General features: G+C 49.8%; 1 protein-coding gene across 1 annotated transcript in view; it reads left to right on the top strand.

Annotated features, from left to right (window-relative positions):
- The window catches only part of LOC140425674 (uncharacterized), a 456,765-nt gene that overhangs the window by 150,307 nt on the left and 288,666 nt on the right, over positions 1-17,792 (top strand). Inside the window, exons 10-14 of the mRNA XM_072510172.1 lie at positions 300-359; positions 11,497-11,760; positions 13,801-13,869; positions 15,222-15,323; positions 17,492-17,542. Coding sequence (XP_072366273.1) covers positions 300-359; positions 11,497-11,760; positions 13,801-13,869; positions 15,222-15,323; positions 17,492-17,542 — 546 coding nt within the window. The remainder of the gene's footprint in view (positions 1-299; positions 360-11,496; positions 11,761-13,800; positions 13,870-15,221; positions 15,324-17,491; positions 17,543-17,792) is intronic.

Below are 17,792 nucleotides of genomic sequence, written 5' to 3'. Positions count from 1 at the left end.
CACAGTAACTTCATTGCAATGTTAATGTAAGCCTACTTGTGACACTAATAAAAATCATTATTTTATTAGGTTTATGATATTCTGCACATCTCTGCTTCTATCTTCACAGATGTTTACAGAGATTCTGAGTATTTCAAGCATTTCCTGTCTTTACTTCAGATTTCCAGCAACTCCTGTATTTTACATCTGCATTTACAATTATACTGCTGCCTGTTGGATGACGATAGCATGTCCACTATTTGAATATGTTAGCGTGCTAATATTGATTGAGATCTTTGACTCTTTCTCTCTTTTCACAGCATGTCCAACCTTTCCGACCCAGGATAGCGATGAATCGGATTCTTCAGACATCTGTGAGAGTAAGTCTTCAAAAGGAGCAATGTTCAGAAAGATGTTTCAGAGTGGGCGCTGCCTCACGTCAAGGTGAACTGACGCTGGCAACCTAGCTAAGGCCCCTCGTGGCATTTTTGTCAGCCCCGCTCCTGATGCAAACCATAAATTAGGAAATGATTGTGAGTCAGCAAAAAATACCAATATTCAAAAGGAATGAGCATTGAGGGGCTCAGTTGAAGGTTTAGGCAGTACGCCATGGTGGTCTGGCCACCTATTGTGTCTTGTGAGTAAGGCTTGGACCCTAGTGGGGTTCTGGGGTGACCTTTACATGGAAACCGATCTGTTTAATGGAGGCATCCATAGTTATTTCATTTTTGATATTACTGTCCATTCTTAGAAGTTACAGTGCAGAAGGAGGCCATTCGGCCCATCGAGTCTGCACCGGCTCTTGGAAAGAGCACCCTACCCAAGGTCAACACCTCCACCCTATCCCCATAACCCAGTAACCCCACCCAACACTAAGGGCAATTTTTGGACACTAAGGGCAATTTAACATGGCCAATCCGCCTAACCTGCACATCTTTGGACTGTGGGAGGAAACCGGAGCACCCGGAGGAAACCCACGCACACACGGGGAGGATGTGCAGACTCCACACAGACAGTGACCCAAGCCGGAATCGAACCTGGGACCCTGGAGCTGTGAAGCAATTGTGCTATCCACAATGCTACCGTGCTGCCCCAAAAGTACAATTTGACACCGAATCACATAAGGAAATTAAGTAGTCTACATAGCCCCATAGGCTGCTTTCCCCTTTGAGGAGGAGTCACGTTTGCTAATTTCCAATCCGCCGGGACCACCCCAGAGTCTAGTGAATTTTGGAAAATTATCACTAGTGCATTTGCAATTTCCCTAGCCATCTCTTTTAGCACTCTGGGATGCATTCCATCAGGTCCAGGAGACTTGCCTACCTTTAGCCCCATTAGCTTGCCCATCACTACTTCCTTAGTGATAACAATCCTCTCAAGGTCCTCACCTGTCATAGCCTCATTTCTATCAGTCACTGGCATGTTATTTGTGTCTTCCACTGTGAAGACCGACCCAAAAAACCTGTTCCGTTCCTCAGCCATTTCCTCATCTCCCATTACTAAATCTCCCTTCTCATCCTCTAAAGGACCAATATTTACCTGAGACACTCTTTTTTGTTTTATATATTTGTAGAAACTTTTACTATCTGTTTTTATATTCTGAGCAAATTTACTCTCATAATCTATCTTACTCTTCTTTATAGCTTTTTTAGTAGCTTTCTGTTGCCCCCTAAAGATTTCCCAGTCCTCCAGTCTCCCACTAATCTTTGCCACTTTGTATGCTTTTTCCTTCAATTTGATACTCTCCCTTATTTCCTTAGATATCCACGGTCGATTTTCCCGCTTTCTACTGTCCTTCCTTTTTGTTGGTATAAACCTTTGCTGAGCACTGTGAGAAATCGCTTTGAAGGTTCTCCACTGTTCCTCAACTGTTTCACCATAAAGTCTTTGCTCCCAGTCTACCTTAGCTAGTTCTTCTCTCATCCCATTGTAATCTCCTTTGTTTAAGCACAAAACACTAGTGTTTGATTTTACCTTCTCACCCTCCATCTGTATTTTAAATTCAACCATATTGTGATCGCTCCTTCCGGGAGGATCCCTAACTATGAGATCATGAATCAATCCTGTCTCATTACACAGGACCAGATTGAGGACCGCTTGTTCCCTCGTAAGTTCCATTACACACTGTTCCAGGAAACTATCGCGGATACATTCTATAAACTCCTCCTCAAGGCTGCCTTGACCAACCTGGTGAAACCAATCGACATGTAGATTAAAATCCCACATGATAACTGCTGTACCATTTCTACATGCATTCTACATTATGAATTGCCCTTTGTGACCAAAAAGGTTGGGAGGGGTTATTGGGTTACGGGGATGGGCTGGAAGTGGGGGCTTAGGTGGGTCGGTGCAGACACAATGGGCCGAACGGCCTCCTTCTGCGCTGTATGTTCTATGTTCTCTATCCCTCACTTGACCATTTCCACCAAGTCAAGGAATCCATCCTGATTCCATGAAGTGTGCAGGAGAGCATGCCAGGGCCAACACCAGGCACACATAGAAAGGTGTCAACCAGGTGAAGCTACAACACAGGACTACTGTTCCAAACAACAGAAGCAGCAAGTAATAGACGGAGCCAAGTGCGTGGGCATAAGCAGGGTGCTCTTTCCAAGGGCCGGTGCAGTCCCCTTGGGGCGAATGGCCTCCTTCTGCACTGAGTCTATGATTCTATGAGGTGAGAGTCTCTGGGATGGTGGAGGGTACAGGTGGCAGCTCTGATGAAAAGTGGGTAACATCCCCGAACTGGTACTCTGGGGTGTTGCGGGGTTGAGGCTGGGGGCAAGGTACACCGGACAGCCCGGCCTCATCAGATGGTGATCCTTCAACAAAAAGACAAGGTGCGAGGTGAGATCTCAGGTAGGCGTGGAGTGGGGGGGGAAGGAGGGTGACTCGGTTGCAATTAGGACATTGCAATTCATTGGAGGCTCAGTTGATTGTCCCCTGAGCGACTGTCGGCTCTCCCACCTCCCCGACCAGCTCCGTCGCCCTCTGCTCTGTGGCGGCGAGGACACGCAGGTCCAGCGGGGGGGCCCCCTCTGGTCTTTCCCCCCCTCCCGTCGATTGTGAACCTTCATCTCCTGGGGGGGGGGGGGGGGGGGGGGATAAACTCGGTCGCGGGCTGCACAGGAAGTCTGCAGCTAGTGGCCTGTGTGTGCAGGACACCCAGCCATGGTTGGTGGTGCAGTTGTTGGTGAGTGGTGCATGGTGGGGTATGAGGGGGCTGCCAAAGGCTTTGTTCAATCAACCTCTGGGTGGGGGTGGGGGGGGGGGGGGGGTGCATGCAGGGTGTGGGATGGGTGTGATGTTAAAATGTTGTAAACTGCCAACATCAATCTCAATATCTCCTTCTCGATGGTCGAATATTTCTTTTGATGAATACTTTATTTCCGAGAAAAATAACCAACAGGCCTTTCGATTCTTTAGCCGTCTTCCTGTAGTAGTACAACACCAACGCCGACATCGCTCGCACCAATTGACATCTTAAATTGTTCGGCACAATTAGGTGTCGTCAACACTGGTGCAGTGGTTAACACAGTTTTCAGGTTGTCGAATGCCTCCCGACATTCCAACGTCCACTGAAATTTCTCGTGCTTTTTCAGAAGTTCAGTCAGTCAAACAACCACACTGCTAAAATTTGGCATCAATTTCTGGTAGAAACCCACTCATGCCCAGAAATCCCTGAACTTCTCTCCTCGTTGATGGTATTGGGAACTCCTCAATGGCTTTTGTTTTCACATTCCACGGGGCCATCTGTCCAATTGGGTAGCCTAAGAATGTGACTTGGGGTTTGCAAATTCACTTTTAGCCAAGTTTACCACCAATCCAGCCTCCTGTAGTCGATCGAATAAGGTCTACAAAATTATGAGGGGCATAGACAGAGTGGATAGTCAGAGGCTGTAATGTTCTATGTTCTATGTTCTATAACTTTAAACTGATAAAGACCGGTTGGCGTTGGGCGCGATTCAGCGGTCTGAAGTTAAAGTCCGCTGACCAGAGCGATGAGTGGTCGCAGCACCGAGAAACATCTCGCTATCCAACTGCCCTTTGCTATTTCTTTGGCCTCGGAGAGTTTCTCCCTGCCGAGGCCACACTACCAGGGTTTCCTGTTAGATTCTCACAGGTCAGGCACCATTTTGGAAGGCTCCCCCGATCTTTCCCTCACCCCATTTCAGGCCTGTGGTATTATAGATATTACGGTACCTGATAGGCTGAAGCACCATTGGTGGAAACTGTATGCTTTCTATTGGTTAGGATGTATGGTAGCTCCGCCCTGCTAGGCGGGGTATAAGAACCCGTGCCGCCCCAGCAGCCTTCATTCTGTACCTGAGCTGCTGGGGGAAACATCTAGCTTATTAAAGCCTTCAGTTGGACTACAACCTCGCTTTAGTGGTCATTGATCGTGCATCAATTTAATAAGCTAGTTTTTAAGAAGAAATGATGGAGCTCCGAATCAAGCCGGAGTGTCTGCAACTTAGCCCCACGCGGCAAACTCAGCGGCAATCTTTAAGCATTGGTTGGCGTGCTTTAAAGGGTATTTTGAGACGGCCGAAACGCACCCACAGGAGAGCAGAAACTGCAAGTCCTGCACTCAAGGGTGAGCCCAGAGATTTACACCCTCATCGAGGAAGCGGAAGACTTTGATGCAGCAATAGAGCTGCGAAAAGGACACTATATTCGCCCGGTAAACCAGGTCTACGCCCGGCACCTGCTTGCAACAAGGCGACAAACCGCTGGGGAATCGCTGGAAGAATTCTACCGTGCACCCCTGGTATTGGGAAGAAGCTGCAGCTGCCCGCAAGTTTCGTAGAGCGAACACACTGAACTCTTAGTCCAGGACGCTTTCGTGGCAGGTATGCTATCCTCACAAATCCGCCAGCGGCTATTAGAAAAAGACACTCTGGGTCTCAGGGTGGCACGGGCCCTTGCAGACTCCCTGGACGTGGCCTCCAGGAATGCCCGCTTACGTTCCCGACCATGCGGCAGCGCCCTGGGCATCGTGGAACCCCTCCGCGGCCGACCCCGAGACTTCCCCCATCCCCCCACAGGCCTGCGCTGCAAGGCGGCCTGGCAACCCCGGGGGGCCCCGCTGCTACTTTTGCGGGCAGGCCAAGCACCCCTGCCAGCGCTGCCCGGCCCGCGCATCCACCTGCAAGGGATGCGGCAAAAAGGGCCATTTCGTGGGGGTATGCCAGGCCCGTGCAGTTGCCGCGGTCTCCGGCGGCGAATGCGGACTGCAACCACAAACCTCTCCATGGTCCCCGTGCGGCCAGCGGTCGCCGCCATCTTCATATTCCAGGGCCATGTGCGACCAATGGGAGCCGCCATCTTGGATGAACCCCCAGGACCCCAGCTCGGCTGACCACGCACTGCCCGAAGAGAACTCTCAGCTGCTGCAATTAGCCTCGGTGACCCTGGATCAGTCTCGGCCTCGAACACTCTCAACTGCTACAATGACCGTATTCATCAACGGGCACGAGATGTCCTGCCTACTCGACTCTGGGAGCACGGAGAGCTTCATACACCCTGACACGGTAAGGCGCTGTTCTCTCCTCATCCACCCTGTTAATCAAAAAATCTCCCTGGCCTCCGGTTCACACTCAGTGGAGATAAAGGGGTTTTGTGTAGCAAACCTCACACTCCAGGGAAGGGAGTTCAAAAATTTCCATCTCTACGCCCTTCCCCACCTCTGCGTGGCTACACTCCTGGGTTTAGACTTCCAGTGTAACCTCTAATCTAACCTTCAAATTCGGCGGCCCTATTCCCCCCTTACTGTCTGCAGCCTCGCGATCCTTAAGGTCGACCCGCCTTCCTGTTTGCGAACCTCACCCTGGATTGCAAACCCGTCGCCACCAGGAGCAGACGGTACAGTGCCCAGGACCGGATCTTTATTAGGTCAGAGGTCCAAAGGCTACTGAGGGAAGGAGTCATTGAAGCCAGCAACAGCCCCCGGAGAGCTCAAGTAGTGGTGGTAAAGACCGGGGAGAAGCATAGGATGGCCATCGACTACAGTCAGACCATCAACAGGTTTACGCAGCTGGACGCGTACCCTTTCCCACGCATATACGACCTGGTAAACGGGATCGCGCATTATAAGGTCTTCTCCTCGGTGGATTTCAAGTCCGCCTACCACCAGCTCCCCATCCGCACTAGTGACCGCAAATACACTGCCTTCGAGGCAGATATCATTTCTTAAGGGTTCCCTTTGGTGTCACTAACGGGGTCTCGGTCTTCCAACGAGAGATGGACCGAATGGTTGACCGGTACGGTTTAGAGGTAACATTCCCGTATCTTGATAATGTCACCATCTGCGGCCATGGCCAGCAGGACCACGACACCAACCTCCAAAAATGTCTCCAGACCGCAAAAAATCCTTAACCTTACATACAACAAGGATAAATGCGTGTTTAGCACCGACCGCCTAGCCATCCTCGGCTACGTAGTGCGAAATGGAGTTATTGGCCCCGACCCTGAACGCATGCGCCCCCTTATGGAGTTTCCCCTCCCTCACTGCTCCAAGGCCCTGAAGCGTTGCCTGGGGCTTTTTAGCTACTACGCCCAGTGGGTCCCCAACTATGCGGGCAAGGACCGTCCCCTGATCCAATCCACAGTTTTTCCCCTGTCGATAGAGGCCCGCCAGGCCTTCAGCCGCATCAAAGCAGACATTTAAAAGGCCACGATGCACGCCATCAACGAGCTCCTCCCCTTCCAGGTCGAGAGCGATGCGTCCGACGTAGCTCTGGCGGCCACCCTCAACCAAGCGGGCAGACCGGTGGCCTTCTTCTCACGTACCCTCCATGCTTCCGAAATCCGCCACTCCTCAGTCAAAAAGGAGGCCCAGGCCATAGTAGAAGCATTGGAGGCATTACCTGGCCGGCAGGAGATTCACTCTCCTCATGGACCAACAGTCGGTTGCTTTCATGTTCGATAATGCACAGCGGGGCAAGATAAAAAAACGACACGATCTTGCGGTGGAGGGTTGAACTCTCCACCTACAACTACGAGATCTTGTATCGTCCAGGGAAGTCAAATGAGCCTCCTGACGCCCTGTCCCGCGGCACATGTGCCACCGCACAAGTGGACCACCTCCGAGCCCTCCACGAGGACCTCTGCCACCCGGGGGTCACTCGCTTTTTCCATTTTGTCAAGACCCGCAACCTGCCCTACTCCATCGAGGAGGTCAGGACTGCCACCAGGGACTACCAAATCTGCGCGGAGTGCAAACCGCACTTCTAACGGCCAGAGAGGGCACCTGATAAAGGTTTCCCGTCCCTTTAAATGCCTCAGCATGGATTTCAAAGGCCCCCTCCCCTCCACCGACCATAACACGTACTTCCTGAACATGATTGATGAGTACTCCCGGTTCCCATTCGCCATCCCCTGCCCCGACATGACCGAATCCACTGTCATCAAGGCCCTCCATCGCATCTTTGCACTGTTCGGGTTTCCCGCTTACATAAACAGCGATAGGGGGTCCTCCTTTATGAGCGACGAACTGCGTCAATTCCTGCTCAGCAAGGGCATCGCCTCGAGCAGGACGATCAGTTACAACCCCCGGGGTAACGGACAGGTAGAGAAGGAGAACGGAACGGTCTGGAAGACCGTCCTACTGGCCCTACGGTCAAGGAACCGCCCAGTCTCCCGCTGGCAGGAACTCCTCCCGGGTGCCCTCCACTCCATCCGGTCACTGCTTTGTACCACAACCAACCAGACACCTCACGAACGTCTCCTTGTCTTCCCCAGGAAGTCCTCCTCCGGGACCTCGCTCCTGACCTGGCTGGCAGCCCCCGGACCCATCCTGCTCCGAAAACACGTGCGGGCGCACAAGTCGGACCCGTTGGTCGAGAGAGTCCATCTGCTCCATGCTAACCCCCAGTATGCCTACGTGGCGTACCCCGATAGCCAACAAGATTCGGTCTCCCTACGGGACCTGGCGCCCACCGGAACTCCACGCACACCCCTGCCGCCAGTCCCACCCTCCCCTCCACCGCAGCACCTTACAGGAGGATCGGTCCTTCCGCCGACCCCGTCTAGGCCCCCCCACCCACCGACGCTCCCCGCGGGCGCTCCCTTCCCAGGTCAACCGATTTCCCCACCAACGTCGTCTAGGGGTGCCGAAGCTGCCATGGAGATCGAAGCCACGCTCCCGGAGTCACCGCCGAAGCTCCATCGATCACAGAGGACGACCAGGGCCCCTGATCGACTGATTGCTTCATTTTAAATTGTAAACTGTAATCTAATTGCTCCATATTTTAATTGTAAACTGTAAACTGTAAATGTAAACCATCAAATGTACATAGCTATCAGAATTGTAAATAGTTACAAAACACTATGGAGGTATTACGGTACCTCCATAACTAATTCTACCACGTTGCCATGTTTTGTAGTTTCAGGCCACCACCCCCGCCGGATTCTTTTTTTAACAGGGGGTGAATGCGGTATTATAGGTATTATGGTACCTGATAGACTGAAGCACCATTGGTGGAAACTGTATGCTTTCTATTAGTTAGGATGTATGGTAGCTCCGCCCTGCTAGGCGGGGTATAAGAACCCGTGCCGCCCCAGCAGCCTTCATTCTGTACCTGAGCAGCTGGGGGAAACATCTAGCTTATTAAAGCCTTCAGTTGGACTACAGCCTCGCTTTAGTGGTCATTGATCGTGCATCAAGGCTCCCTCCTGCTCTTTTGACCATCCCAAACTTGGGCAGGCCCTCAGGATCCCGGTCCCTCACCCCTCTCTACTTGACAAGGTTCCCCTGGGCGAGATCCGTGCAAATGCCAACCTGGCACCTGGGCACCCCGGCTCTGCCAGTCTGGAAGTGCCACCCGTACATCCTGGCACTGCTTTAGTGGCAGTGCCATGGCACCTGGGTAGCTCTTCCAGGGTGCATGGGTGACACCGCCAGGATGCCAGGCTGGCAGTGCCAAGGTTCCTGTGTGTCAGGGGAGTGCTAGGGTGCCCAGAATGGGCGAGATACAGATCGCGCCAGGTGGAGCGGGTCCAGTGACTGATCTGGGGTTTTTCACCAGGGGACTTAGGAGAAATCAATGGAAGTGCACTCCGCTGTTTGAGTCCCACCCCAGGAGAAAGGAGCGTTCATAACGCTGACCAAACAGGTCAGAGTGGGGGTTGTTCTTCTTGAAGACACGGAGGAGCGAAGGAGTATTGTATTATAATCAATTCATGTTTTCTTGTTGTTAAAATGTAATTAGCACCCCCTGTGACTCTGTACCTCAACATTTTCTAAAATAATGAAAAATCCCTCCGCCTTCTGGACCAGGGCGCCATTCCGAGATCTTCCCATCCAGCAGCAACACCAACTGGGATCGGAACAATAGAAATATGTTGAAGAACCAACTGGGGATTGGGCTATTTTGCATTTCGGGTTGTGTAATGAGATAGGAGGTGGTCTTGTCGTTGCGCAGTGGTGAGCGGCCCTGTCTCCGAGCCAGGCGCTCTGAGTTTGAGTCCCACCCCAGGAGAAAGGAGCGTTCGTAACGCTGACCAAACAGGTCGAGGGTCAGCCTGCAAAATCCTCCCAATACATGCCAATGAGCGGGTGGTAAGAGCAGGAGAGACTCGCGGCCAGCTGTGCTTGAGTTGAGCTGGTGCTCCTCAAGCTGTAAGGCCTGACACCACACTGGCGATCTGTTCCGGGAAGTACTCGCTACGGAACCAGACGAAAACCTGCCTAAGTGCACAGAGTAAGAAGGAGAATGAGGGAGAAATTTGCATTGAGCTTGAATGGGACAGGGTTCATCCTGAAACTTAAGGTCCTAAATCAGAAGAATGAAAATGGAGGCAAGCGGGCTATGGATAAAATACTCAAAGACTTGATGGTAGACATGCAGTGGCTAGTATTTAAGGGCATGCTTTATATTCAGATATATATTCTGCTTAGGCACAAGCACCCAAGGCAACAGAAATAGTAGCCGCCAAAGGAACTGAGGAACTGAAAGAAACTAGTATTGGTAAAGAGGAAGTACTTGAAAAGTTAACTGGACTGAATGTTGATAAATGTCCCCCGGACCAGATGTGCTACATCCCAGAGGACTCCAGGAGGTGGCTGGACCAATAGTGGATGCAATGGTGGTGGTTAACTTTCAAGACACAATTTATTCTGGAAAGATTTCTGTGAGTGAATAGTAACAAATGTTACAGATGTGCAGATTAGGTGGATTGGCCGTGCTACGTTGCCCCTTAGTTTCCAAGATGTACAGGTTAGGTGGGCAGCGGGATTACAGGGATAGGGCAGGGGGAGTGGACCCAGGCAGGGTGCTCTTTCAAAGGATCGGTGCAGACTTGGTGGGCCAAATGGCCTCCTTCTGCACTGTAGGGAATAAGAACATAAGAACTATGAGCAGGAGTAGGCCATCTGGCCCTTCGAGCCTGCTCCGCCATTCAATGAGGTCATGGCTGATCTTTTGTGGACTCAGCTCCACTTTCCGGCCCGAACACCATAACCCTTAATCCCTTTATTCTTCAAAAAACTATCTATGGTTGTATGATTATATGGTTCTAACAGGCAGAATGCAGAGAATAGCAATAAATGGATCATTCTCCAGGTGGCAGGCAGTTACTGATGGGGGACCACTAGGATCAGTGCTCGGTTCAAAGTGTTCAACAATCTCTTATCAATGACCAATTGTAAAATTTCCAAATTTGCTGATGACACCAAACAAGGTGGGAATAATAATAATAATAATCTTTATTGTCACAAGTAGGCTGAAATTAACACTGCAATTAAGTTACTGTGAAAATCCCCTAGTCGCCACATTCCAGCGCCTGTTCGGGTACACAGAGGGAGAATTCAGAATATCCAATTCACCTAACAGCATATCTTTCGGGACTTGTGGGAGGAAACCAGAGCACCCGGAGGAAACCCACACAGACACGGGGAGAACGTGCAAGCTCCGCGCAGACAATGACCCAAGCCGGGAATCAAACCTGGGACCCTGGAACTGTGAAGCAACAGTGCTAACCACTGTGGGAATGTATGTACAAGGGGGCTTCAAGGAGGCTTGGAGCAGCTAAGTGGCTGCCGTGTCGGCAGATGGAATCCAATGTGAATAAGAATGTGGTTATTATCCTGCTTTGAGCTTGTGGTAGAAAAGCTTAGAGAGGGTTTTTTGCATTGATTGGCAACTTTAGCTGGGAGCAGTTGGCCGGTTGGGTGTAGTATGAACAAAGGATAGTTTGAAAGACGATCTCTGCTGTTAGTCATTGTTCACAGTGAACAACATGGTGATATTCATGGTACTTCTTTGTTTTTCACATGTTCTTAACAATTCAGTGATCTTCATCCAATGCTATTGTTGTTTGGTTATTTGGTTTAACGATTGGAAAAGATGCAAGAATTAAAAATAATTGGATAAGCTTGATGTTTGATGGGACATTTGACATTTGGGCATCAAAACATCCATCTACTTGCCCCTGTCCAATGAGGTGAGACTATTGTAAGTGCAGTTTGATTTATTAAGATCTAAATGCTGAATAAGAACTTTTATTTTATTTTCACAGAATCCCCTGACACAACTGATCAGAAGATGTTTTCTACCTCATTTAGCGATCAAGATACATGTGACATGAAGAAGTTTTCCACCTCATTTAGCGATGAAGATACATGTGACATGAAGAAGTTTTCCACCTCATTTAGCGATGAAGATACATGTGACATGAAGAAGTTTTCCACCTCATTTAGCGATGAAGATACATGTGACACGAAGAACATTTCAACCAAGGATATGACAACGGATCTTAGCAGCCACTCATTTTCTGGATTCTGTGAGTCAGCAAACCTATTAATGCTCAACAGGATTTTTCTGAATGGTCAATGAGTTTATCAAGTTCTATTGTATCACATTGCAATATGCGGGGCTTAATGAAAATCCCTCATGACATTATTATGCTGCCCACATTGATGTTAGCAGTCTCTGATTAAATCTATAACCATGGTCAGGTGGTGAGACACTCATTCATGATTCCTACTCAATATGACGGTCTCACCAGAAAGGCCAACATTTATGTCATCCCTATGTGCCCGGAGTACCAGCTTGATACCACTCCTTAGCGCGTAAGGCCCCTTTAAATACCAGTTGAAATGAAAATCGCTTATTGTCACAAGTAGGCTTCAAATGAAGTTACTGTGAAAAGCCCCTAGTCGCCACATTCCGGCGCCTGTTCGGGGAGGCTGTTACGGGAGTTAAGAATCAACCATGAAAATGTTGGCCTTGCAATCATATAAACGTAATAATTTTTATAATGGTAGGGGATTCTTCTCTTAAGCAAATTACGGCCAGGACCGGAAGAAACTACAGAGAGTCGTGAACACAGACCATCACACGAACTTGCCTCCCATTCATTGACTCCATACACCGCCCGCTGCCTGGGGAAAGCGGGTGTATTTTCTCTTTGCCCTATTATGTATTTTATTTTCATGTATGGAACGATCTGTCTGGACTGTACGCAGAACAATACTTTTCACTGTACCTCGGTACTCTGGGACCGGGGCTGGTTTAGCACAGGACTAAATCGCTGGGTTTGAAAGCAGACCAGCTTTCAGGCAGGCCAGCAGCACGGTTCAATTCCCGTACCAGCCTCCCCGAACAGGCGCCGGAATGTGGCGACTAGGGGCTTTTCACAGTCTACTTGGGATCATACATTTGAAGTCTACTTGGGATCATACAACAGGCAAATAGTTTAGGGTCACTTTTACTGCTACTAGCTTTTTGTTTCCAATCTGTTAAAAACTTAATCCAAATTCTAAAACTGTCCTGGTGGGATTTGAACTTTTATTTTCTGTACTTTAAAAAATTCATTCTTGAATTCAATTTGGAAAATTGAAAGCGATGCATCAGCTATCTCATTAGCCACTCCTGAGGGCGAACTCCTTAGGGCACGGTAGCGCAGTGGTTAGCACTGTTGCTTCACAGCGCCAGGTTCCCAGGTTCGATTCCCGGCTCGGGTCACTGACTGTGCGGAGTCTGAAAGTTCTCCCCGTGTCTGCGTGGGTTTCCTCCGGGTGCTCCGGTTTCCTCCCACAAGTCCCGAAAGACGTGCTGTTAGGTGAATTGGACATTCTGAATTCTCCCTCTGTGTACCCGAACAGGCGCCGGAGTGTGGCAACTAGGGGATTTTCACAGTAACTTCATTGCAATGGTGTAATGTAAGCCCACTTGTGACAATAAAGGTTATTATTATTCCATCGTTCTTCCCTCCTTTCCTGATTTACAGATATTCCTGGGATGTTACTGGCGTCCTTTGTAGTGCACAGATAGAAAATACCTGTTTAATTCATCCCCATAATTTGAACTGAGGGGAAAGATGGAGGGGTCCTAAAATTCATAGGCGCTTTTCATATGCACTTTCGACAATTGGATTACATCGAACATTAGGGGGGGCGGGGGGGTTGGAAGGAGGGGGCCGTATGTGTTAATGGTGAGTATGGGTGATTCCTGATTCCTTTTCGTTATTTGTCTATGTTAACATGCGGGATACTGTTTGGGAGTTTGGTGGGAGGATGGGATTGCCGTTATTGATATGGGGATTGGCATTACACTCGTTACTGTTTGTTGTTTATTGTTGGTGGGTGTAAATTTGGGAGAAAATGTGAAAAAGGAGGAGAAAAAAATGAATAAAAATATTTCTAAAAAATTCCCCATAGCCCTACATTCCATTCCCATTTGGAGAAACTTGCTGCTTGGTGAAAGTTTTGGGAATTGAAGGATGAATATAAAGTTTTGCCAACAGTTTGCAGGATCACTAGTTGGATTAGCCGACGTATAAATGCTGATTTGCGAGCTTCCCATTGTTGTTTTTCCACAGTGGATTCGACAATTCAAGATACAACTGAGTCAACATTCGATGAATTGTCTACGATCGACGATAGCGTCTGTGAGTCAGCTACAGTATTAATGTTAAACAATTTGCTTCAGAATGACTACAACTGAAGGATTCTGCCTCTGTTTCTGAATTGTAGGATCCCATGGGCGTCATTCTCCAACCCCCCGCCGGGCCGGAGAATGGCCGTTGGCCGCCGTGAATCCCGCCCCCACCCCCGCCGAAGTCTCCGGTACCGGAGATTGGGCGGGGGCGGGAATCGGGCCGCGCCGGTTGGCGGGACCCCCCGCACAATTCTCCGGCCCAGATGGGCCAAAGTCCCACCCAGAAATTGCCTGTCATAGAACATAGAACATAGAACATAGAACAATATAGCGCAGTACAGGCCCTTCGGCCCACGATGTTGCACCGAAACAAAAGTCATCTAACCTACACTATGCCATTATCATCCATATGCTAATCCAATAAACTTTTAAATGTCCTCAATGTTGGCGAGTTCACTACTGTAGCAGGTAGGGCATTCCACGGCCCCACTACTCTTTGCGTAAAGAACTTACCTCTGACCTCTGTCCTATATCTATTACCCTCAGTTTAAAGCTATGTCCCCTCGTGCCAGCCATTTCCATCCGCGGTAGAAGGCTCTCACTGTCCACCCTATCCAACCCCCTGTCCCGCCGGCGTAAATTAAACCTGGTATTTACCGGCGGGACCAGGCGGCGTGGGCGGGCTCCGGGGTCCTGGGGGGGGGCGCGGGGTGATCTGGCCCCGGGGGGTGCCCCCACGGTGGCCTGGCCTGCGATCAGGGCCCACCGATCCGCGGGCGGGCCTGTGCCGTGGGGGCACTCTTTCCCTTCCGCCTCCGCCACGGCCTCCACCATGGCGGAGGCGGAAGTGACTCTCCCCACTGCGCATGCGCGGGAAACTTTCAGCGGCCGCTGACGCTCCCGCGCATGCGCCGCATTTCTGCGCCAGCTGGCGGGGCAACAAACGTCATTTCCGCCAGCTGGCGGGGCAAAAAACGTCATTCCCGCCAGCTGGCGGGGCGGAAATCCCTCCGGCGCCGGCCTAGCCCCTCAATGTTGGGGCTCAGCCCCCAAAGATGCGGAGCATTCCGCACCTTTGGGCCGGCGCGATGCCCGTCTGATTGGCGCCGTTTTTGGCGCCAGTCGGCGGGCATCGCGCCGTTGGGGGAGAATTTCGCCCCATATGTCTGACTAACTGCTTTCTCAACCTGCCCTGCAACCTTCAATCATTGATACACGTGCATCAGGTCCCACTACTTCGGCACCCCTTTTAGAATGTGATCCTTTAATTTGTTCCGATGAATTATTTTCCCACCAAAATGTATAATTTCACTCGTTTCTGCCTTATCTTATTTCTGACACATTTCTGCCGATTCATTTCAGTTATGGATTCCACTGGCTCATCGTTCGGTCCGATGCATTCAACTCTGGATAGCGAACAAACAGGGGATAACACCTGTAGTCGGACACCTGGTGACGATGACAGTGAGTCAGCAAAAAAGTACAAATGTTCAGTGAGATGTTTGCATAAGACAGGTCATGTCACGTGCGATGGTGAACTGACAGTGGTGATATAGTTAAGGTCCCCAGTGGCATTCTTGTCCAGCCCATTCTCAATCCAAACCATTAATTAGGAAATGAAGAGTCAGGAAGCAGTCAGATATATTTCATTCCATGACATCAAAGAACAAGGAACAATACAGCACAGGAACAGGCCCTTCGGCCCTCCAAGCCTGCACCGGTCATGATACCAACCTTTGGGGCAGCATTATGGTGCCTCACGGTGCCGAGGTCCCAGGCTCGATTCCGGCTCTAGGTCACTGTCCGTGTGGAACATAGAATATACAGTGCAGAAGGAGGCCATTCGGCCCATCGAGTCTGCACCGACCCACTTAAGCCCTCACTTCCACCCTATCCCCCTAACCCAATAACCCCTCCTAATCTTTTTGGACACTAAGGACAATTTAGCGTGGTCAATTCACCTAACCTGCACATCTTTGGACTGTGGGAGGAAACCAGAGCACCCGGAGGAAACCCACGCAGACACGGGGAGAACGTGCAGACTCCGCACAGACAGTGACCCACAGCGGGGAATCGAACCTGGGACCCTGGCACTGTGAAGCCACAATGCTAACCGCTGTGCTATTATGCTGCCCTCAGGGACTGTGCACATTTTCCCCATCTTTGCGTGGGTTTCGCCACCACAACTCAAAGATGTGCAGGGTAGGTGGATTGGGAACACTAAATTTACCCTTAATTGGAAAAAATTAATTGGCTACTCTAAATTTTTTTTTTTTTTAAATGATTCCATCCTTTGCCAAAACCCTCAGCACTTCCTTGTGCTGTATCCCTCTATACCCATCCTACCCATGTGTTTGTCAAGCTGCTTTTGAACGCCGTTAATGTATCTGCTTCCACAACCTCCCTTGGCAACACGTTCCAGGCACTCACCACCCTCTGCGTAAAAAACCTGCCTCGCACATCTCCTCTAAACTTTGCCCCATGGACCTTAAACCCATGCCCCCTGGTAACTGACCCCTCCACCCTGGGAAAGAGTGCCTGCCCATCCACTCTATCCATGCCCCTCATAATCTTGTTGACCTCTATCAGGTCACCCCTCAACCTCCGTCTTTTTAATGAAAACAGACCGAGTCTATTCAGCCTCGCCACATAGCTAACACCCTCCAGACCAGGCAACATCCTGGTCAACTTCCTCTGCACCCTCTCCAAGGCCTCCACATCCTTCTGGTAGTGTGGCGACCAGAATTGGGCGCAATATTTCAGGTGTGGCCTTACCAAGGTTCTATACAACTGATGTGTCCTTATCAAGGTTCTATACAACTGATGAGTATTTACTCCCTGTTCTTTAGAGCCCTGATTTGATGGAGTAGAATGGCTTGCTTACATCTCAGAGAGCAGTTGAGGTCAAGGGCGGCACAGTGGTTATCACTGCAGCCTCACAGCACCAGGGACCCAGGTTCAGTTCCAATGTTGGGTCCCTGCCTGTGCGGAGTCTGCACGTTCTCCCCGTGTGCGCGTGGGTTTCCTCCGGGTGCTCCGGTTTCCCCCCACAGTCCAAAGATGTGCAGATTAGGAGAATTGGCCATGATAAATTCCCCCAAATGTCGAAAAGATTAGGTGGGGCTACTGGGATATAGGGTAGGGGAGTGGGTCTAGGGTGCTGTTTCAGAGAGTCAGTCCAGACTCGACATTGAGGAACCCCTGTGCTTGGCTTGTCCATCAACCTTATCCATTTGATTATCCTCATTGCCATCACCACCATCATTATCATAGCCTATCAGAAGGAATTCCATTCCCTCCCTTTACATAATCTTCTTTTGCCAAGATTAAGGTCCAGAAAAATGAAGACTGGTTTGACATAACTCATTCAGATTAAAGAATGCAGAGTAAGGAATGTCTGTACTTTACACAACGTCATCATTTCAGATCAAAGACATGTCAGTCTAATTTTTTCAACTAACTCTGCTTTTCTATCTGCAGATATATTCTGCCTTTATTTCAGATTTGCAGCGTGGGCAGTATTTTTCTTTGCACGTATTATTTAATGATAGCAACATTATCCATTAGTCCAGTATGTTACCGTCCAAACGCTAAATGAGAATTTTTATTCTTTCTCTCTTTTCATGCGCTAGCTGAAGGGACCGACGATAGTGATGAATCAGAGGCGTCTGAAAGCACTGAGGGTGAGTCAGCGAAAGTACTCAAGCTCAACAAGATACTATAGAATAGGCAGTGAGTTTACTGAGTGGTTATGCCTCAGAATGAGTCAGGAAGTAGTCATTTATTGGAAAAGCCCCAGATGTTAGTCGGGGGACTTTGCAGGTTCGACAGGGCTGGGTTCCGATGCCGAGGGGGCTTCGTCAGTTTCCCATTTTGAAGACGAGTGGTTGGATTCAACTGAATGGTTGAATTCAGTCAGAGTCAATCACATTG

Source organism: Scyliorhinus torazame, chromosome 6, assembly GCF_047496885.1.
Source record: "Scyliorhinus torazame isolate Kashiwa2021f chromosome 6, sScyTor2.1, whole genome shotgun sequence".
Taxonomy (NCBI): domain Eukaryota; kingdom Metazoa; phylum Chordata; class Chondrichthyes; order Carcharhiniformes; family Scyliorhinidae; genus Scyliorhinus; species Scyliorhinus torazame.
This window is presented reverse-complemented; position numbering and strand designations above follow the sequence as displayed.